Genomic DNA, 22,804 nt, shown 5'->3' with positions numbered 1-22,804 from the left:
ATGTGAAGCAAAATATATGAATTATTTTCAGGCAATATGCCATTTACTTGAATCTCTATTGACTTTCAAATAATATGCATTAAAAAAACGTAGGTATAGCACAGATAATTGGGAGAAAATGACTGGTAACTGGGAAACAGAGACATTATCAGACTCAGGTTTCGATAATGTGAGAGATATCAGACAGGCTACCTAAAATAACTATAACTCTATGGGCATTAGTGGGAAAGGTACCAACATATGTGAACACGTGGGAAATTTCAACAAAGTCATGGAAATTAATTTGAAAATATAAGTTTTCTAGGAATAATAATGAGAAAACAGAGACAAAGCATGTCTGTATGGGCACAGCGGTAGTCTCAACATACTCTAGAAAAGCATTAGTGAATGTACAGACAGATTTGGAAAATACACAAAATGACACACAGGAAAAGAAAGTGAAGAAACAAGGAAAACTATATAAGCTGTATGACAATATCAAATAGTCAGAATCACTATATTTGAAACTCAGAAAAAAAATTAAAGCTCAATGCAGAGGAAATATGTGTAGGGATAATAACTAAGAGTTTTCTAAAATTAACAAAAGATTCCAAATCACAAGTCCAAGCATTTCAGATAATACCAAAGAGAATGAACACACCCACAACACAGAAGGATAACAGTGAAACAGTAAATACTGAATGTCTTAACACTGAATATTTCCTTGTGGGGTGCTCTCAGTGGCATTGTGGGATGGTAAGCACATCCATGGTCTCTGCACACTAGCCTGCAGCACCCCCTTATAGGTAGGACAGTCCGAAATAATCTATAATTCATTGCTAAATGTCCCTTATAATGTGTCTGTATGGGGGAGTACAGTACCATCTTCACTTTTGAACAAGTGATCTAAAGACAGATAAACATTAGAACAGACTTTTTGCCTAAAACTGAAAGTGAAAAAAATAAAAGATTGAAAAATAAAAGTGTTAAAGAGGAAAAACAATAACAAAACGCTCACCATAGAGTGGTTTAGATGATAAAATATCTTTCAAAAGTGAATGACAAAACTATTTTCAAACTTGTAAAAACCAAGGTAATTTATTAGCAGCATACATGTACAAACAGAAATACTAAAATACGTTATCCAGGGAGAGGGAAAATCATATCACACAGAAAATGAAGTTCATATGGAATAAAAAACACTGGTAATTGCATGTTAGATGTAATTTTGAAATGTATTTTTAAAAATTTTAATTGTTTTTAAAATACCCTTGCAAACTAGGGAAGAATGTAATAATATAATCAAGTCCTGAAGATATAAAAACAATAGCAAAAAAATTAGCATTCTATAAAAGTAAATGTAGTAAAATAATAGCGTAAAGAATAAGACAGTACCTAGGACTCTACTGTTTCATGATCCATACAAAACCCATAATTTATTAAGTAAGTTTATTGTTAACTCCTGAAAACCATAACAATTTTATAAAGAAGAAGAAATAATGTCAATAAGAATTTTAAAAATCTCATTTCAAAGGGTGACAGAAAATGGTATGAAAGAAACAAAAATAGGTGAAACAAGTAGAATAAGGTATTAAGGTAAGATATTTAATTGAATCATATCAATAATTACATTAAGTATAAGTAGTCTGGACACAACAGTTAAAAGACAGAGATGTCATATTGGACATAAAGCAAAATAGAATTCTGTGTTATCTAATGAAACACCTTAACTATGGAAGCAGAAGTTAAATATAAAAGGATAGAGAATATTTTATGTGGACATATTAAAATAAAACTAAGACTTTAGAACAGGAAATATTACAAAGGATAAAGAGCTATAGCAAATGAAGAAGGAATCATCAGTTCATCATTGTATATAACAATCCTGAACGTGTTGGTTGAATGACTATATATGGTTAAGATACAATGACTCCTTGAGTTGATCGATAGATACAATAAAATTCCACTAAAAATCTCCCAGGATTTTTTAAATTGACAAGCTGATGCTAAAATATGTACAATAAGGAGCTAGAAAAATTGGAAGTCAAACTGTTGTAAAGTAGGGAACTATCTGCGCTTAAAAACTGAAAATTACAAAATATTGTATTTGGTGCTAGTACTATAAAATAGGTATATATATGAGATCTGTCTGGAAAAAGTCCAAACATTAATATAATGAGAACAGTTTGCGTAACATCAGTGTAACCTGGCAGCCAAGGAGAGTGGACTGGAATGCACATGCGTGAAAATAACGACTTCATTGACTAGTCAGTGGGGGCGGCAGACACTGTTGAGTGAGCATGTGTACTGTGTGGCTGTCACAGTCAAAATAACTGAGCAAAGAGAGCAATGAATCTGCATCAGATTTTGCGTTAAGCTTGAACATCCCTCTGCAGAAACTATTGGGATGACTCAGATGGTCAAAGCTACAGGCAGCTGGTGAGTGGCAGCTTCATCAGGACAACGCGCCCACTCATGCACCACGTCTGGTGCAGTTTTCTGTTAAAACATCAAATCACCCAGGTGCCTCAGCGCCCCTACAGCCCAGATTTGGTGCCCTGTAAGTCCTGGTTTTTCCAGAAACTAAAATCTCCTTTGAAAGGGAAGAGATTTCAGACCATCAATGAGATTCAGGAAAATACGACGGAGCAGCTGGTAGCGACTGGGGGAACTGTGTGAGGCCCCAAGGTGCCTACTCTGAAGGGGACTGAGGCTTCGTTGTCCTATGTACAATGTTTCTTCTATCTTATATTTTCTTCAAGAAATGTCTCAATTTTTCTTATTACATGATAGTTTGGACAGACTTCAGATATTAGTGTAGTAGAATTGAGGGTAAAAAAAAAAACCCACCCATTCATATGGTTGAATGTTTTGAAAACATGTCACAGTAAGTCACCTGGAAAAATAGCTCTTTCAGTTAATGGGATGACTAATTGGATATTCACATACAAGAACGATGGATTTCAACTTTTGCTTCACATCAACATAGACCGTAACTCAAAATGGATCATTGACCTAAAATTTAAGCCCAAAGAGTACATGTTATATATTTGCTGAAGTATTTGTGTCAATAATATGCAGCAAACATTTACAACTACAGTATGGAAAGCCATATACCATTTTTACAACAGGCAAAGTATTTGAGTAGGCATTTCACCACAGATAATATAATCTAAAATAAATATTATCATATGTAGGGGCAAAGAGCCATGCTATGAGTATAAGATGCCTTAACTGAGGAATTGAAAAATTAAAAATAGCCTCAATATTACAATATTCATACCCAGAATATGTTCTGGTCCACAGGTTTTCTTAATGGGCATACTTCATCAATTATGGATTGATAAGAGCTTTTGTTTTGTTTTGTTAATTGCGAAAGGTGATGTGGACGTGGAGGACCAGAATGTGTAATCAGCCCTGGGTGCTGTCTCCGGCACATCCATTTTTGGAACATCTAATACAATAGTTGAGAGTACAAAAATTTTTCACTTGAAAGTACTTTTTAATTTAATTTAATTATTCTTATTTCTTAGTGCTGAAACCATTACAGATGCCCCTCATTAGTTTGCCCCCGTGGCCCTCCTCTCCCCGGCCCCTGCACCTCCCCACCCCCCGGGACTTCACCACATTGTTTGTGTCCACGGCTGTGCCCACACTCACTTACGTCCTTTGCCTAATCTCGTCCAGTCCTCCCCTCTGAGATCTGTCAGTCATTTTGGCCACATATAACCTGTGAGCTTTACTGTACACTCAGGGATACACATAGATTACTAGAACGCTGTGGCCTACGTGGATTGGCGTTAGACACTGGGGAGCAGAGCGCACCTAGACCCGATCACTGAAGAGGTCCCAGTCGAAGGCTTCTGGCTTTGGACATGCATTACAGAAATGCAGCCTTGGCACTGGCTGGGGGTGTGTCCTTGTCCCCCTGCAGTCACAAGGGTGGGAAAAATCACAGAGCAGCCTGGGGCCTTTCCCTGCGATTTATTTTGACTTTATCCAAGTTACAACTCAGTGTTTGTGTCTCCATCATCTCCTTGGTGAGACACGCCTAGAAACAGGATTATTCTCTTGATTGGTCATCCTGATGATTGAGTGTGTTAATGTTACATAGTATTTATATAGGTTCTAACACAAAAGTGCCCAACACTTGTGAACTATTAGATAGTTTCTGACCAGTTGGCTCATTACTTTTATGGCATTAAAAAAAACGGAGGTAGCTTTAGTCATTGCACCCTATAGGAATTTAGGAGATTTTAATATTGTAAGAGAGGGAGAATTTATAAGAAATGTGCATGTTACTATGGCAACAATAAACTGTGCCCACATATATAATACCGAGGTGCAATATCATGGTGTACCATAATGTCTAGGAGGCATATTTTGTTGTGAACCTTTTTTATCCCAAATGGGGTTAATATTTAAAATAAATTTTCTGATGATAGTCCATAGAGATTAATTATTATCTGTGTTATATCAGACATTGTTTAATTTTAATTTATATCTATTTTGTTGCACCATAGAAATTATTAATTGATTTGCAACTTGAGGGAGCCATTCCCCAGGAGCTTAACTTACAATATAACTCTCTGTGTACCCTACTCATTCTAACATGGTCAGCACCAGGGGGAAAATGTCTGTCACTCAGGTTTGTTAGCTAATGCTAGGCTCTGGTTACTTGAAAATTAAAATGCATTATTTTCCCAGCAAAGAATTATTCTAAAGCTGTACCAACCTGGTTTGTCTTCTAACTAGAGAATGACTTAACAGACCATCTTCCTGTGCACTTACTGTGTCAAATGTTTTTGTCTTTTAGTACTGAGAGACAGTTGGCGGCAAAATCAGAACAATTCCTCTGGGACACCAGCATTGACGTGTAGGAGAGAGCACAGAGTAAACAAATGGTATTCTCTCCCTCTCTCTCTCTTTCTCTCTCTCTCTCTCTCTTCTCTCTCCGTCTCTCATCTCTTTCTGTTTTATTTCTCATCAATTTATGTCATTAACTGTACAATTGATGACCAGGAAGGAACTGCTAATTTTTTTTATGTTAATACAGTTATTTTTATCATATTTTAAATTTGTTGAGGTGACATTGGTTGATAAGATTACATAGGTTTCAAGTGTACATTTCTATGATCTTCATCTGCATATTGTCCTGTGTGCCCATCACCCAGAGTCAGACCTTCTTCCATCACCATATATTTGGCCCCCTTTCCCCTTTATCAACGGCTCCCTATTCTCCTTCCCTCTTGTAATGACCATTCTGCTGTCATCCTAATTCTGAGGACTGCATTTATTCTGTGAGCCTGAGAATTGACCATGGAGACAGGGCGTAAGGACTATCTCTGTTCATTAAATGAAGTTTTAGATTTGTTTTGGGCTTACCATAAACTGGTTTCTTATTATCAGCCTAGAACGTAGGAAGAAATTTTTCCAAGGTTTTTTTTTTTTTTTGGTTTAACTCTCAAGTGGACAAATAATGCAGGATTTTGGTCAGTTTTTTTGCTAAGTAAAAAGGAAACTATGACTTCAGGAAGGCGATTTGATTCCACTTCAAAATTAGCACAAGCTATGGAGAAAACACCAGGTTATATTTTCAGTGCAGAGCTTCTTCACCCAATTTACACTGCATGTACATGTATGAGGGTATACTGCTCTAGGAAAGAGGGCAGAGAATAAAACTCTTTAATTCCTTATGCCTTTTCTTTAAGGTCAGGTGTGAATGGTAGATCTAATATATGCAGAATATATGAGTATAATGTACCCAATTTCCCAACCAAGTACTTCAGAGAACCTGGTTAAGTTTTTACTTACCCCTCTTTTTTAATGTGGGTAAAGGATTAATGTTTTGATTATAGCCAAATTACAGTGATAACATATAAAATTACTATCATATGTATATATACCTCTACATGTACATCTTCATTTCCATCTACTTGTATACACCAAGTGTTTTGTTATGTATCTTTCTTTAAGAAAATTAACCATCTCCAAAACATAATTTGAAATAGCATGATAGCTTTCTACCCTAGATACGATGCACCAGAGTGTAACAATTGCTTTCTGACAATTAAAATGTCCTATTGTTAATATTATAAATAATGCTGCAATGTAGTTTTTTGCCATTTTGTGAATGTAATTAATATATCTTACTAAAAATTCTCATTAAATATAAAATAACTTTTGTTGTTTTCATGGTTAAGTCTTATAACATAGGTGACCTAATTACTTTCCAGAAAATTTATAGGAACATTCCATCTTCTTGAGTTTTTATTAGCATAGGTCATTAGAATCAAACTTAATAGTGGTTTGATTTGAAAATTGTCATTTTAAATGTATATTTTAATTTCTTTTTCCATAATTCCAAATTTAAGGGCTTTTTATGATCCACTAAGCTAAAAAATTTGTCACCTAAAAAATGGACTTGCGATGAACTGCTTTGAATTTATGTCCTTGAAGGATTCAACTATAAAAAGTATATAATTTTTAGAACCACAGTGATGTTGCCCTAGTGGCCAGAATTTACATTTTCTTAGAGTTTTGTGTAGTTTTGAAACATCATTGAATCAGTTTGAAACCCATCAGACCACTGAACTTTAGTTGATTAATCAATTTATTGTGATAAAGTTTGGAATCATTTAACGTTTCTGGTGATATTTAAGTCAATTTTGATCAGTGGGGCCCACTGAGACAATTAGTATTTCAAATTATATGAAATTTATTTCTGTCATATCTCATTTTTACACTATTTGATAGATGTCAACATTATATTTTTCTGTAAATATTTACCTGTTGTTTTCCTCCTTTTTTCTCTTTCTAGAAGAAACTCAAAACTTATCATTTAATTTTCCAACCTGGTAGAAATGAGGGAGGGGAACTGCACCGCTGTGACTGAGTTCATTCTCCTCGGATTATCAGATGTCCCTGAGCTAAGAGTCTTTCTCTTCATGGCATTCCTACTGTTCTATGGAGTCACGGTTTTGGGCAACCTGGGCATGATCGCATTGATTCAGGTCAGCTCTCGACTTCACACTCCCATGTACTTTTTCCTCAGCCACCTGTCCTTTGTGGATTATTGCTACTCTACGATCATTGTGCCAAAGATGTTAGCTAATATTATAAGTGAAGACAAAGCCATTTCCTTCCTGGGATGCATGGTGCAGTTTTATTTATTTTGTGTCTGTGTAATCACTGAGGTCTTCCTGCTGGCCGTGATGGCCTATGACCGCTTTGTGGCCATCTGTAACCCACTGCTCTACATGGTCACCATGTCCCGGAGTCTCTGTGTGGAGCTGGTGTCTTGCTGCTACCTCGGTGGGACGGTGTGTTCTCTGACTCACTTGTGTTTAGCTCTTGAGATCCCATCCTACAGATCAAATGTGATTAACCATTTCTTTTGTGATCTGCCCCCTCTCTTATCTCTTGCTTGCTCTGATGTCACTCTGAATGAACTGCTTCTGTACATTGTGGCCTCCTTCAATGAGATCATCACCATTGTGATCATCCTTACCTCCTACTCATTTATTCTCATCACCATCCTGAGGATGCGCTCTGCGGAGGGAAGGCGCAAAGCCTTTTCCACATGCACCTCCCACCTCACAGCCATCGTTGTCTTCCACGGGACAATCCTTTTCACTTACTGTCGGCCGAGTTCTGGGAACAGCGTGGATACTGACAAGGTGGCTTCGGTGTTCTACACTGTAGTGATCCCCATGCTGAACCCCTTGATCTATAGTCTAAGGAACAAAGATGTGAAAGAAGCTCTCAGAAGGGTGATGACCTCCAAAATACTTTCCTCGAGAATATTGCAAAGTGGAGGCTGAAAGAAGGATGAAGCATGGGCTGCAGTGTTGGAGTGGAGAGAACAACCAGAGCATAGGTCTTTATGAGAGAGTTGTTTTGATTTACTTACTTTTTTCCTTTGCAGTTCACCAGGGTGGGGTTGAGCATATTTCCAAATTGGTAGGCTACTTCTTTGCTTTTATTCAATCTAAACTGTTTAAATTGGTATGGGTAATGGACCTAAGAGACACACACATTCAGTTTGCTTAAAACCTGCATAAGGTTAATAAAGTACTCTTGAGCACCATACTTGCTGATCCATTATAAAAACTATGATCTATTTCAAAATCAAATTTCTCTTATTTTACAATGCAGAACGCACCTTTGCAAATTTATATGCAGAGTGAGATTTCCATATATGTATATATTGTGTTTGTTGTTCATTTCTGGCTTCCTTTAATATATTTTTTGTTGTCATTGCAGTGTCTAATGTTTTTGAAACTTTGGATACTAATAACTAAAAAATGGAGATACTAATAATAATGTCACAGAAATCTTAGGGAAACTGAGTGACATTTTCATGTGTACTATATGTGGATCAAATGCTTATTGCAACTTATTGGTGGACTTCTAGCCTTTGTGTCTGTTCTTTTTTGTGTTTTTGCTCTTGATGAAATGAGCTTTTCATCCTTCCTTGATATGTCTAAACCATATTTCTTCATTCAATCCTGATTTATATGCAACATTGATCATTTATTTGTGCTTTCATTGTGTTTCTGTCAACTTCTACATGATATTTACTCTTTCAATGAAGTTTCTTTCCTTATATCTACAATAATGTTAGAAAATTGTAGGCTTGCATTTGTGAGGTACTATCCTGTGCATTGTAGGCTGCTCAGCAGTACCCATGGGGTCTGCACACTAATGTCCCCCACACCACCTTGTAGTTGTGATAATCAAACATTTTCATGCACAGTGAAGTGTCCCCCATGTGTCTACTTGCGGGGCGGGGAGCGGCAGGCAGTGAAGTGGTGGAAGTAGGTTCAAAACCAACTCTGCTTTAGAACAACTGATCTAAAGGGAAAAAGCTAAGCATGTGTCTGATAAAGAATTTGTATCTGGAACATAGAACTTCAAAATTAAGCAACACACTTCGAAAGAAACAAAATGTCAGCAACAACAACAACAACAGCACAAGATACCTGGGCTGGGTGGCTCTGTTAGTTGGAGCATCGTCCCATACACCAATAGTTTGCAGGTTCAAATGCTGGTCAGGACACATACCTAGATTGCAGGTTTGATTCCCAGTTGGGGTGCATCTGGGAAACCAGGGATTGATGTTTCTCACACCAATGTTTCTCTCTATCTCTTTCTCTCTCACTCTCTCCCCACTACTTTCTCTCTAGAAACCAGCAGTAATAAAAATAAAAAAGAAAACATATCTTCAGGTGAAGATTAAAACATTTTTAAAAAGCACAAAAGAAATTATAAAATATTTTGAATGGAATGCAAAGGAAAACACAGTTTATAACATTTTAAAGAAGAGAGATTTAGACCTATGGATGAAAGAAATATCTCAAAACTAGTACCTGAGATTTCATATTTAGAGACTGGGAAGAAGGTGAACTAAAAACAAGCAAACAAAAGAAAATGTAAAAATAAGGATATAATAAAAGCTAAAGTATAACCCAATAATACAAAGATGAAAAACAATGCAGAAAATCAATTAATTTTAACTTTGAAAAGATCAATAAAATGGACAAAAGTTTATCTAGAATTAGAATGAGAAAATTAGATGAGATAGAAATTAACATCATCAGGAGGGATGTTGACCTTGCAGAAATTGAAATGATTGTCATAAACATTATGAAAAACCTATGCCAAGAAATTAGTCAACTTAGATTTTTAGAACAAATTCCTAAAGAGAAGAAATTACCCAAAACTGACAATAGAAGAAATAGAAAATCTGAATAGACATATAAGAAAATAAATTGGGTTTGTAACTAAAATATTTTCCCCTCTTATCAATATCCACACAGAGATGGTTTCAGTGGTTATTTTTAACAAACATCTAATATAAGATTAATTTATTTCAAAAATAGAGGAGGAAAGCACTTTACAATTCATTTTACTTAGCAAGTGTTACCCTATATTTCCTATAAGGAAATAGAAGGAAAGACAACACAGCACAATATCTCTCACAGTTATACATTAAAATGTCTCAGCAAAATATTAGGAGAATAAATCCAATAATACATAAAAAGGATAATAAATCATAATCAATGAGATCTATCCCAGGAAAGCAAGGAGAGTTTAACAGATAAAGAGCAGTTAATGTAACAGATCACATACAGAATGGAACACAAAAACCAAATGACCACCTCAGTAGATACAGAAAAGGTACCTGACACAATCCAAATCCCATTCAAGATAAAAATTTCCAACAAAGTAGAAATAGAGCAAATGACTTCAACCTCCCAAACTTGCTTCTAGCATCACACTTAATGATTGTGGAATGAGTGTTTTTCCCCCAAATTACAAAGACAATGAGGATGTCCACTCTCAGTACTGATGATAGATGATAGATTAATAAGTCAATCAGTCACCTGGATTTGTAGAAAAACTAATTTAATTCACAAGCTATATAATCTTTTAAGTAGAAAATCTTAATCACTATGCACACATATACACACACACCGTCGTCGGCAGCTGTCCGTCTCAAGAGACGATGGTGTAGCTTCTTAAGAGTCTATCTGCACCGCCGAGAATGGTTGTGCAGTCCGACTCGGGAGTGACACGGTATCTGTCTCCTCCCGTGTTGAATCGACATCTTGCGATGTCGCTGGAGTGTCCTCTCCAGTGAAGCTGAAGCTACAGAGCCTGGGCAGGGTGATATGGAGGGTCTGCTGTTGCCCATGCAGCAGACCCCCCCTCTCTTCGCAGCTGAAGGATCCACGGGAAAGACGGAGTCAATACAGCTTGGCTTCAGGTGCGCCGCAGGAGTTGCCAGTGTTGACTACAACGTCAAACCGCCTTAGGGACTCCGGCTCCGGATTTTCTGTCGGGGTTTACTCCCTTAGCCTTTCCCCTGAAGAGGTATGCCACAAGGCAGCGGAGGTTTTTTGGAATCAGAATTTTCCTTCTCTGATGTGCCCTGAGTGGAAGATCGAACCAGCGACACTTAGCTCGCAGGCCGACGCTCAATCCACTGAGCCAAACCAGCCAGGGTAAACACCAGTAAAACTAATAATTGAGTTCATCACAGTCACAAGATACAAAATCAAAACAGAAAAACAATTTTATTTTTACATAGTAGCAAAATAATGCCCAAATGTGAAATTAAGAAAACAATTTGATGTATAACATTAAAAATACATGAAACTAAATTTAACAATAGAAGAACAGTAGTTAATACCAAAATTATAAAACATGGTGTTTGTCCTGATGACAGAGACATATATTAATGTAATAATACTAATAAGTAAAAAAATTAAAAGATTAATGGTTGATTTATTTTTGATAAAGCTACCAAGTCTATTCATTCAGAAAGAAGTCTTTTCAATAAGTGGTGTGGAGTAATTGACTATTCACATGTAAAAATATGAACTGAAATCTATATTTCATACCATATGCAAACTTTAAAAATGGATCATAGACTAAAATTTATGAGTCACAACGGGGAGGGATATGATGTGGGAGAATGGGTGGGGGAGATCAATGGGAGATAAATGGGACAAGTGTAACTGAAAAACCAAAATAAATAAATAAATAAATGAATAAAATGAGATTTATGAGTCAAAGGAATAACTTATATATCTGATAAAAGGCTTTATACCCATAATATATAAAGAATGCTTACCCCTCAAACATAGGAAGTCAAACAGGCAAAATATTTGCATAAACATTTCACCAAAGAAGAATGACTTTAACGTGCCTCCGTTAACAAAAAAACAGCCTTTAAAACACCAATATTTCAAGTTATTCCTATTAAGACCCACATATTTCTACTCATGGAGGTAATTAATGAAATATGGGCTGGTGAAGTTTTTTTTTCCTTTTTTTAAGTGTGAAAGAAGATAAGGGAATGGAGAACCAGAATGTTTCCTCAGCCTAGGGACATATTTAGTTTAAGATAATATTATATAGTATTAAATTTCTTTTCTTTTTCTATTTAAAAAATGTTCTTATTGTATTTTTTCAATTAACATTTAGTTCACTTACTCCATTGCCCCCACAATTGAGCTTGGGAGTCTACCCTCCTCTTGAATTTCTTTGAAGTAGTTTGAGAGGGAGAGGTGTTCTTGGAATGATTGGTAAAATTCACTTGTGAAACCACCGGGTTCAGGGCTTCTGTTTGCTGTGAGCTTTTTGTTTATTGCTTCAATTTCACTAAGTGTAATCTGTCTATTCATATTCTCTGATTTTTCCTGATTTAATTTTGGAAGAGTGTATGTTTCTAGAAATTTATCCATTTCATCCAGGTTGTCCAGTTTGTTTGCATATATCTGTTTATAATGTTTTCTTAAAATCCTTTGTATTTCTTTGGTGTCAGTTGGTATTTCTCTTCATTCATTTCTGATTTTATTTATTTGGGTCCTACTCTTTTATCTTGATAAGTCTGATAAAAGTTTTGTCAATCTTGTTTATCTTTTCAAAGAACCGACCCTTGAATTCATTGACCGTTTGTATCATTTTTAGACACTTTCACTTATTTCTGCTCTGCTGTTTATTTTTTATTGTCTTCTACTCTCTTTGGGCTTTGTTTTTCTTCTTCAAGCTCTTTTAAGTATAAAGTTGCATTGTTTATTTGAGCTTCTTATTTTTTTGAGATAGGCACCTAATGCTATGAATTTTCCTCTTAGGATGGCTTTGCCTGTGTCACACAGATTTTGGTTTGTTTGTTCTCATTTTCATTGTTTCCAGGTATCTTTTGATTTCTTCCTTGATATTATTTTTAACTCATTCATCGTCTAATAACACGTTATTTAGCTTCCATGTCTTTGCATGTTTTTCAGTGTTCTTGTGATTGAGTTCTAATTTCATAGCATTGTGTTCAGAGATGATACTTGATATGATTTCAATCTTCTTAAAGTTTTTAGACTTGTTTTGTGTCCTCATATGCGGTCTGTCCTAGAAAACATTCCATGTACACTTGAAAAGTATTGTGATGCTTTTGGGTGAAATACTCTGAAGATATCAATTAAATCCATTTGATCTAGTGTGTTATTTAAGGCCACTGTGTCCCTGTTGAGTTTCTGTCTGGATGATCTATCCACTGAAGTCAATGAGGTGTTAAAACCCTACCTATGACTATATTTCTGTTGATTTCTTCCTTTAAATCCATCAAAGTTTGTTTTATTTATTTCTGTGCACCTATGTTGAGTGTGTAAATGTTTACTAGGGTTATATACTCTTGTTGAATTGTTCTGTTTGTCATTATGTAGTGTCTTTTTTCTCTTACTATACAGCCTCAGATTTAAAGTGTATTTTATTGGATATAAGTATTGTTACTCAGGTTTTTGTCTTTTTCCTTTGCATTAAATAGCTTTTTCCATCCCTTTACTTCTAGTCTGTGTGTATCTTTTGATCTGAGGTGGGTCCCATGGAGGCAGCACATATATGGGTCTTGTCTTGTTATCCACTTAATTACCCTCTGTCTTTTGGTTGGAGCATTTAAACCATTTACATTTAAGGTGATTATTGATTGATACATATTTGGTGCCATTTTATTGTCAGGCTCTTTTACTCTTTTTTTTTTCTTTCTCTTCTCTTTTATTCTCTTTCTTCTTCTCTTCTTCTTCTTCTTCTCCTCCTCCTCCTTCTCCTCCTCTTTCTCCTTTTCCTCCTTCTCCTTCTCCTCCTTCTCCTCCTTATCCTTATGCTTATCCTTATCCTTCTTCTTCTTCTCCTTCTCCTTCTTCCAAGCCCTTTAACATTTTTTATAGTACTTGTTTGGTGTAAACAAATGCCTTTGGCTTTTTCTTGTCTGGGCAGGTCCTTATTTCTCCTTTGATTTTAAATTGTAGCCTTGGTTGTAGGCCTTTGTTATTCATCACCTTGAATATTTTATGTCACTCCCTTCTCCATGAAATGTTTCTGTTGAGAAATAAGATTACAGTCTAATTAGTGCTCCCTTGTATTTAATTATCTGCTTTTCTGTTGTGGCTTTTATGATTCTTTCCTTGTCTTTAAGACTTCACATTTTAATTATGATGTGTCTCGGTGTGGGCCTCTTTGGGTTCAACTTGTTTTGGACACAATGAGCTTCCTGGACTTGTGTATTTTTTCCCTTCACCAGATTAGGGAAATTCTCAGTCATTATTTCTTCAAATAGGTTCTTGATCCCTTGCTCATTTTCTTCCCCTTTTGGTATTCATATGATGCAGATTTTGTTATGTTTCATTCTGTCCAAAATGTTTCTTAAGTTCTCATTTCTTTAAATTTGTTTTTCTTTTCACTGCTCTGCTTGGGTATTTTTTCGCCCTACGTTTTCTTCCAAATCACTGATTCAATCCTCTGTTTAATCTAACCTACTGTTTATTCCTTTCAGTGTATTATTTATTTCAGGTATTGCATTCTTTATTTCTGATTGGTCCTTTTTATGATTTCTATGTCTCTTTTCATGCTGTTGAGTATCCTTATAATCATTACTCTAAACTCTCTATGTGATACATTGCTTGCCTCTATTTCATCCAGTTTTTCTTTTGGAGAACTCTCTTGTTGTTACATTTGGGGTCTTTTATTGTTTTTCCATTTTGGTTGCACGTCTGTATTTGTTTCTATGTATTAAGGTGATCTGTAAAGACCCCGTGGCAGATCTTTGTCAAATGCTGCTTGTGACTCATCATGGACAATCTGTTTGGAGCTATCAACAATCTATAGCAGTTGGCTCCCTCTGCTGGGCCTGTTTGTTTGAAGAATGACCAGGCTGTGCACCAAGTTTGGCTGGTACCAGCACTGGGCCCAGGAAGGGTCCGCTACAGTCTCAGATTTCCGAGATTTGCCTTAGTTGTTAAACTCAATCAGTAACATGACCTCAAGCTGTTCTCAGCAGCTCAGATTAAGATCCACAGGGTGGGGCAGAGTAATTCCTGTGAGCAGGGCTATTGCTTCCCCTCAGGCTGATGTCATTTAAGGGGAAGGCTCTGCCTGAGAAAGATGGTCTCTGCAGTATGGGAAATGACCCAGCAAAGGGATTCTTGTAGCTGTTTCTTCAGTTCCCTTCCCAGAGCCACCAGTGCTAGACTCTCCTCATGTGTCTCTAGTCCACTCTGCCCTCCCTCTGCTAGAGCCCAGGGTAAGTGGCTGTAAATGGAATTTTGTGCATTAGCCCTTTAAGAGTCTCTTTGCATCTCCTGCTATCTCTCCCTGGCAGACAGAAACTCTGTTGCTTTTCAGAACTGGGCGTTCTATGGATTTCTTTCCCAGCTTTGGTGATGTAAACTGGAGAGCCCAGCTTTGAGTTTAGACTCCACACTTCTCAGGACAAACCCCTGGAACTGCATTATCCCTCCAGATCTTCAGCTGCTGCCCATGGGTGTGGAACCAGACCTCTTGTGCTTCTCTGCACTCTCTACTGGTCCTGTTGTGGTGAAGTGGTTTCTTGTGTCTGTCTGTGATTATAAGGATTATCTCTAGCTAGTATTCAGTTGGTTATTTAGGATGATTTCTCTACAATTTATTTGTAATTACAGGTTGGTCCTGGGAGGAGATTCATGTAGCTTCCACTTATTCCTCTGCCATCTTAAATCTAGTAAATGGTATTTTAGCTTGTAAAGTTTATATGTACAGAGATACACATAGACTAGTAGAAACTGTGGCCTACATTGACATTAGAGAGTCAGAAGAATGAAACTAGAACTGATTACGTTGTGGTGATCATTTGACGGCATCTGGCATTGGGTATGCATTCACAAATTTTGCCTCAGACTTCCGGCCAAGATGGAGGTGTAGACAGACATGCTGCATCTCCCTCCACAACTAAGAAGGAATACAACATCCTCAAAACTGGAAACAACCAGAAGTTCCAGAAAGTGAAAGTGCATGGAATTCCAGCAAACAAAGATATAAAGAAGAAATACTTATCCAGACAGGTCGGAGCGGCTGAGCCGGGGCAGAGAGGACACGGTATGGTGGTGGCAGCATTGGCAACAGCAGCAGCCTGGCAGGAAGCGCAGTTACACGTTTTAGAAAGTCAGGAGGGACACCTGGGGAGCGCTCCCAGTTCCTCACCAGAGCAGCTAGCTCACTGTCCCAGCACCGGGAAAATCAAGCCTCATTGCTTTTGAGTGTGCAAAACAGTGGGGGTTGGGACGGAGGCAGAAACCGCCAGTCTCTCACCAGAGTCTGCTTGTTTAAAGGGCCCCCATGGACCTAGAACATTTGCAGACCCACCCACTCTGGGAACGATGGCCAGAGCAGGAGCTGGAGGGGTGCCAGTCCAGTGCAGAGTGGGAGAAGTGCCTGGAAAAGGGGCCAGTGCTGGGCAGGTGGCATTATTTCTTCTCAGACCTCTCCTGTGCATACAGCACAACAACTTGTTGAGCAGGTCGCCCATTACTGACGAATACCTAAGGCTCTGCCCCTTACAATGTAACAGGAGCAACAGCTCTCCCTGGGACACGAAAGCAAACAAACACAGGAGACTTCCGGCCAAGATGGAAGCCTAGACTGACACACTTCATCTCCCTCCACAACTAAGAAGGAATACAACTACTGCAAAACCATAAATAACCAGAAGTTACAGAAAATAAATGGAAGTCCAACGTGAGAACATATAAAGAAGTGGTGTTTGTCTGGACAGGTACGAGAGGCGAAGCCGGGGAGGAGAGTTCAACCTGTGCTGTCCGTGGCAGCAGCAGTGACAGAGGCAGGACGGTGGGAAGCACAGACACCCACATTTAGGGGGAGGTGAGAAGCACCTGGGGCACACCCTCGGCTGCAGACCAGACCTGTCAGCTTGCTATTCTAAAGCTGGGGAAGGCAGACCCCCATTGCCACGGACTATGAGTCCCAGAGGGTGTGGGGATGGAGGAGGAGGCTCTCAGTCTCTCAGCAGAGAGTGAATGGCAGAAATCCATCTCGGATCCCATCCCGGCAGAAAACGCCACAGCGTGGTGAGACGGGTCACCCGGTTGTGGCGAGTGCACAAGGCTCCGCCCCCTATAGCATAGGAGGTGTGACAGCCCTGCCCAGGAAGCAAAGGTAAACACAAAATGGTCAGGATGGCACAGATCATGGCAGAGATCCTGGTGACGCAGCTGACCAGACAGCAAATATCTAATCTAATGAAGCAGCAGATAGGAAGTCTTTCTGAGGCTCAGTTCAGAGCTTGGTTATAAGAATGCTTACAGATATGACAGCAGAACTTAAACAAGACGGGGAAGGAATTAAGGCTACTCCTGTTGAAATGAACACATAGGAAACTAGTGGTGAGGGCAAGAAAACCAGGGATGAAATCAACAAATCGGAACACAGGGATGGAACAAATAGTCAACCAGTGCAGAAAGAGGAAACAAAAAGTGAGGAAAATGAGGAGAGGCTCAGAAACCTACCTATCAGACAGCTATAAGCTGGACAACATTCAAATCATAGGGCTGCCAGAAGGTGAAGAAAAAGAACTAGAAATGGAAAAATTATGTGAAAAAATAAGGAAGCAGAACTTCCCTAACTTGGGGAAGGAAATAGATTTTCAGGTCCAGGAAGCACAGAGAATTCCAAAAAAGCTGGACCCAGGGAGAACCACACCAAGCACATTATAATCAAAATGTTAAAAATTAAGGATAAAGACAGAATCTTTAAAATAGCAAGAGAGAAGAAGAAAATTACATACAAAGGGGTCCCAATAAGACTATCAGCTGATTTCTCAAAAGAAACTCTGCAAGCAAGAAATATTGAAAGTAATGAAAAGCAGGCCCTGGCCGCTGTGGCTTAGTGGATTGAGCATCGGCCTGAGAACCAAGTGTCACTGGTTCAATTCCCAGTCAGGGCACATTACTAGGTTGCATGTCAGGTCCCCAGTTGGGGGCGCGAGTGAGAGGCAACCACACAGTGATGTTTCGCTCCCTCTCTTTCTCCTTTCCCCTCTCTCTAAAAATAAATAAGTAAACAAACAAATAAATAAATAATTAAAAAAAAAAGAAGGTAATGAAAAGCAAAAACCTACAACCATGATTCTCTATCCAGCAAAGCTGTCACTCAGAATAGAAGGGCAGAGAAAGTGCTTCCAAGACAAAGTAAGACTGAAGGAATTCATGAGAGCCAAACCACTGTTATATGAAATGTTAAAAGGACTTGTTTAGGAGAAGGAGGATTAAAACTATGAACATTAAAATGAAAACTGTATCACAAAAACCAACATCAGAAGCTAAGAAATTGAAACAAAGGCAGACTAAGTAGGCAATGAGAGTGGGAAAAGAACTATAGGTATGAGGAACATTTTGGGGGGAGGTCGGTGGGGAGGGGGAAGGGGGGGAAGGCAGTGGGATGGTACAGGAATTAAGAAGCATAGTAGGAAGGAGTGGAGTAGACAGGAGGATGCTGAGAAGAACTATATGTACAACCAATGGGCATGGACTAAGGGAGGGGACAACTGGAGAGAGTGGGGTCACTGGGTGGAGGGGAACAAAGGGAAAAGAAATTGGGACAAGTGTAATATTATAAACAATAAAGCATATTTAAAAAAAGAAAAGAAAAAGAAAACGTTGCCTTTGCATTGTCTAGGAGTCTGTTTTTCCTCTATGCAGTCATAAGGTTGGGAAAAGCCACACAGCAACACGGGACCATTTTTCTGTGATTTATTTAGACTCGATCCAAGTTTCAACTCAGTGTTTGTGCCTCCATCATCTCCATTGTAAGACGGTCCTGGAAAAAAGATTATTATCTGGATTGGTTATTATGATGATTAAGTGAGTTAATATTGCATAGTACTTAGAATATCTCTTTACATTTAACAAGAGCCTGAGAAGGGCACAATATTAATACTTTTCTGACCAGTGAGTTATGTCCTTTCTAGTATTTGAAGGGATCCTGGTGCAGCTTTAGTCACTGTACCATGCTGGAATTTTGGAGATTCTGTAACATTATAAGAAAGGGGGAAGTAATAAGAACATTCATGTTATTTTATTATGGCAATATGATCTGTGACACATATATGACACTAGGATGGAAAGCTCTATAGCATCATGAAATCAGGAAGAAAACATGTTTGCTTTTAAACAATTGCTTCTCAAAAGAGGGCTTTAAATATTCCTGATGATATTCCATAGAGATTAATTAAGTGTCCTATACAACATGTAGTTTTAGTTCAAGTTATTTTTGTAGCATTGAAGAATAACAATTGATTTGGAACTTAAGGGACCCTTTCCTCAGAGGTTAAAATTACAGTATAAGTCTCTAACAGTGTCCTGTACTTATCCGAACATCTTCCGCAGCAGTGAGGATATATCTGTCACTCAGGTTTGTTAGCTAATGCCAGGCTGGTAATTGAAAATTAAAATGGATATATTTCCCAGAAAACACTTATTTTAAAGATATAGCTAACTCATCTATGTTCTAATTAGAGAATTATTTAACATATCATATTCCTGTGCACTTATTGTTTCAAATATTTTGCTTTTTTTTCCTGAGAGACAGTTGATGGTGAAATTAGAACAATTTCCTTTGGAACATTAGGTGTTCACGTGTAGGAAAGAATACAGAGTGAACAAATGCTCGTCTCTCCCTCTCTCTCTCGCTCCACATTCTACCTTTAACCACATCAATTTCTATCATGGAATGTAAATTTTATAACCATAAAAGAGCTTCTAGTTGTCACCCTAATTCTGAGGGTTGAATTCATGTGTCCCTGAGTTGGTCATGGGGAATCAGGATATGTAGAATATCTCTGATCAGTGAATGAGGTGAATATTTTTAGATTTGTTTTGGGTTTACCATAAACTACTTTCTTATTATCAGCCTAGAACATTATGAGGAAATCTTTCCAAGTTGATTTTTCTGTTTTATCTTTGATGTGAATAAATAATTCAGTTTTTTTTGGGTCAAGTAATGAGAAAATCATGACTTTAGCAAAATGATTTGTTTTTACTTCTTCAAAATTAGTTAATGTTATGGAGAAAATACCAAGTTCTGTTTTCAGTCCAGAATTTCTTCCCTCAATTGTCATTATATAATATGTATATAACATCATGAATGTACCCCTCTAGGAAGGAGGGCAGAGAACAAAACTTGTTACCTTCCATATGACTTTAAAGACAGGTCTGAATGTTATTGTACATTGGATTTATAGAATATAAATGTAGCCACTTCCTCCAACCTACTCCTAGAGAGAACCCGAGAAAGTTTTCACTCACCTCTTTCTCAGTGTGAGGAATGGATTGCCCTTCTATGGTTGTAGTCAAATCAAAGTGATAACATGATATTTTTACCATATGAATTTATGCCTCAACATATATATTTTATTTAAATCTACATATATACACCAAGTGTGCTAGGTATTTTAAAAAATATAACCATTTTCATAACATCATTTCAAATAACATGGCAACTTTCTGTTTTAGATAAGATATGTCATAGTTTAACAATTTCTATATTTATGACAATTTTCCCATTGTGAGTGTGGTAAATAATGCTGTAATGTAGCTTTAAATATATTTTTTCACAACTTGTAAGTATAATTCAACATCTCTTATAACAGTTTACAAAAATAAAATCTCTCAAAAACATATCAGATAGCTTTTATTATTGTCATGACTAAGACTTTGAAAATATGTTTTATAATTGCTTTGCAGAAAAATTTATGCAAGAGATATCTTTCTGAGTCGTTGATATTTATCACTATCACTGTTACTATAATTAATTAAGTTTTTTTTATTTTGACAATTTAAAATGATGATGGATTTCAATATATGTTTTAAATCTGTTTTTATTCTGCATAATTTTAAATTCATAGAGAAGTCAAGAACCACTAATCTCACAGATGTGTCAGCTCCCCAACATAAAACTGCACAGAACCTCACCTGCTGAGACTTTATGCCAATGCAGACTGACCTAAAAAAATTAGTGTGCATAGGATCACAGTAGCTTTTGTCTTGAACAGAACTTCTTACATTTTTCAGGGAACAGGAGTTGATCTCTTGTGGCTTCAAAGTATGTCATTGAATCTATCTCAAACTCCATCAAGCATCTAAGTTAACTCATCACCTCAATTTAATGTGGTAGATGACAGCTGGTAATCATACACATTCCTGCTGATACTTTAACTTTGACCAGTGGGACTGCTGTCACACTGAATATACGGGATTATTTGACAATTGTATTTGAAATACATCGTATTTGACATTAATGTGATTTTTAAGTTAATATAAATGTTTTTATTTCCCTCTTATTCCCATTTCAGAAGACACACAAATCTTAACATTTGGCTTTCTAAACCTGACCTATGGTGGAGACTGGGCAGGGGAACTGCACTGCTGTGACTGAGTTTATTCTCCTTGGATTATCAGATGCTCCTGAGCTGAGAGTCTTTCTTTTCTTGGTGTTCCTACTGTTCTATGGAGTCACAGTTTTGGGCAACCTGGGCATGATCACACTGATTCAGGTCAGCTCTCGGCTTCACACTCCCATGTACTTTTTCCTCAGCCACCTGTCCTTTGTGGATTATTGCTACTCCACGATCATTGTGCCAAAGATGTTAGCTAATATTATAAATAAAGACAAAGTCATCTCCTTCCTGGGTTGCATGGTGCAGTTTTATTTATTTTGTGTCTATGGAATCACTGAGGTCTTCCTACTGGCCGCGATGGCCTATGACCGCTTTGTGGCCATCTGTAACCCACTGCTCTACATGGTCACCATGTCCCAGAAGCTCCAAGTGGTGCTGGTGTCTTGCTGCTACCTCAGTGGGACAGTGTGTTCTCTGATTCACTTGTGTTTAGCTCTTGAGATCTCATCCTATAGGTCAAATGTGATTAACCATTTCTTTTGTGATCTGCCCCCTCTCTTATCTCTTGCTTGCTCTGATGTCACTCTGAATGAATTGTTCCTGTACATTGTGGCCTCCTTCAATGAGATCATCACCATTGTGATCATCCTCACCTCCTACTCATTTATTCTCATCACCATCCTGAGGATGCGCTCTGCAGAGGGAAGGCGCAAAGCCTTTTCCACCTGCGCCTCCCACCTCACAACTATCGTTATTTTACAAGGAACAATCCTTTTCGCTTACTGCCAGCCAAATTTTGGCAACAGTGTGGATACTGACAAGGTGGCTTCGATATTCTACACTGTAGTGATCCCCATGCTGAACCCCTTGATCTATAGTCTAAGGAACAAAGACGTGAAAGAAGCTCTCAGGAGAGTGGTGAGATCCAAAATATTTTCCTAAAGAATATTTCAGATTGGAGCATGGGGGCGGGATGAATCTGTGGGCTGCAGTGTTGGAATGGAGAGCAGCCAATGAGTAGGTTATCATGAGTGAGTCATTTCGATTCACTTATCTTTGTACTTACTTTTGATTACCTACCACTTAGCATAAATATATTATTAATTTATATGGCAGCTTGACCAAAAGCAAATCTTAATTCTTTTTATCAGGACTCTCTAGGAATTCTTTATAAAATAATTGAATAAATTTGTTGCAAGTATTGTGAGCTAATTGCTTTCCTTGGGCTGGAATGTTGTTTTAAATTAACTCTCAATATCAATGATAATCTACACAAAGAAATTATAAATCTAGGTTATTATGTGTATTAGGGAGGATTTATTTTTCTCTAATAGTAGTAATACTTATTAAAAGATGTCCTCAAAGGCACAATTACTTCATTTTAAAATATTTGTAATATTTTATTTATCTTTTAAAAAATCTATCATCAATTTTGCTTGAATTGCTTATATATTCTTCTTTTGTCATGTACTCCTTGTATTAGAATAAAATTCCAAATTGTCCAGAAACTTATTTGGTGGGAAGATTCTATTTCTTTTTGTGAGAGTAAAAAGAAAATTGGACACAATCTTGTACTGGTTCATGAAATGACTTGGTATGGTT

At 37.4% G+C, this 22,804-nt stretch overlaps 2 protein-coding genes across 2 annotated transcripts; both read left to right on the top strand.

Moving 5' to 3' along the window:
* The first annotated feature begins 6,842 nt into the window (after positions 1 to 6,842).
* On the top strand, positions 6,843 to 7,802 carry LOC150017839 (olfactory receptor 5L1-like). Its single transcript, XM_090267254.1, has one exon. The coding sequence runs from the start codon at positions 6,843 to 6,845 to the stop codon at positions 7,800 to 7,802; it is 960 nt and encodes a 319-aa protein (XP_090123380.1).
* A 13,397-nt stretch (positions 7,803 to 21,199) lies between these two features.
* LOC150017838 (olfactory receptor 5L2-like) lies at positions 21,200 to 22,144 on the top strand. The gene has a single exon (XM_090267555.1). It carries the CDS (start codon positions 21,200 to 21,202, stop codon positions 22,142 to 22,144), a length of 945 nt encoding a protein of 314 aa, XP_090123681.1.
* The last annotated feature ends 660 nt before the right edge of the window (positions 22,145 to 22,804 follow it).

This window comes from Furipterus horrens, unplaced genomic scaffold (genome assembly GCF_987537825.1).
Source record: "Furipterus horrens unplaced genomic scaffold, mFurHor1.1.pri manual_scaffold_2, whole genome shotgun sequence".
In the NCBI taxonomy this organism is placed as follows: Eukaryota; Metazoa; Chordata; class Mammalia; order Chiroptera; family Furipteridae; genus Furipterus; species Furipterus horrens.
The sequence above is the reverse complement of the archived record's forward strand: the minus strand, read 5'-3'. Positions and strand labels throughout refer to the sequence as shown.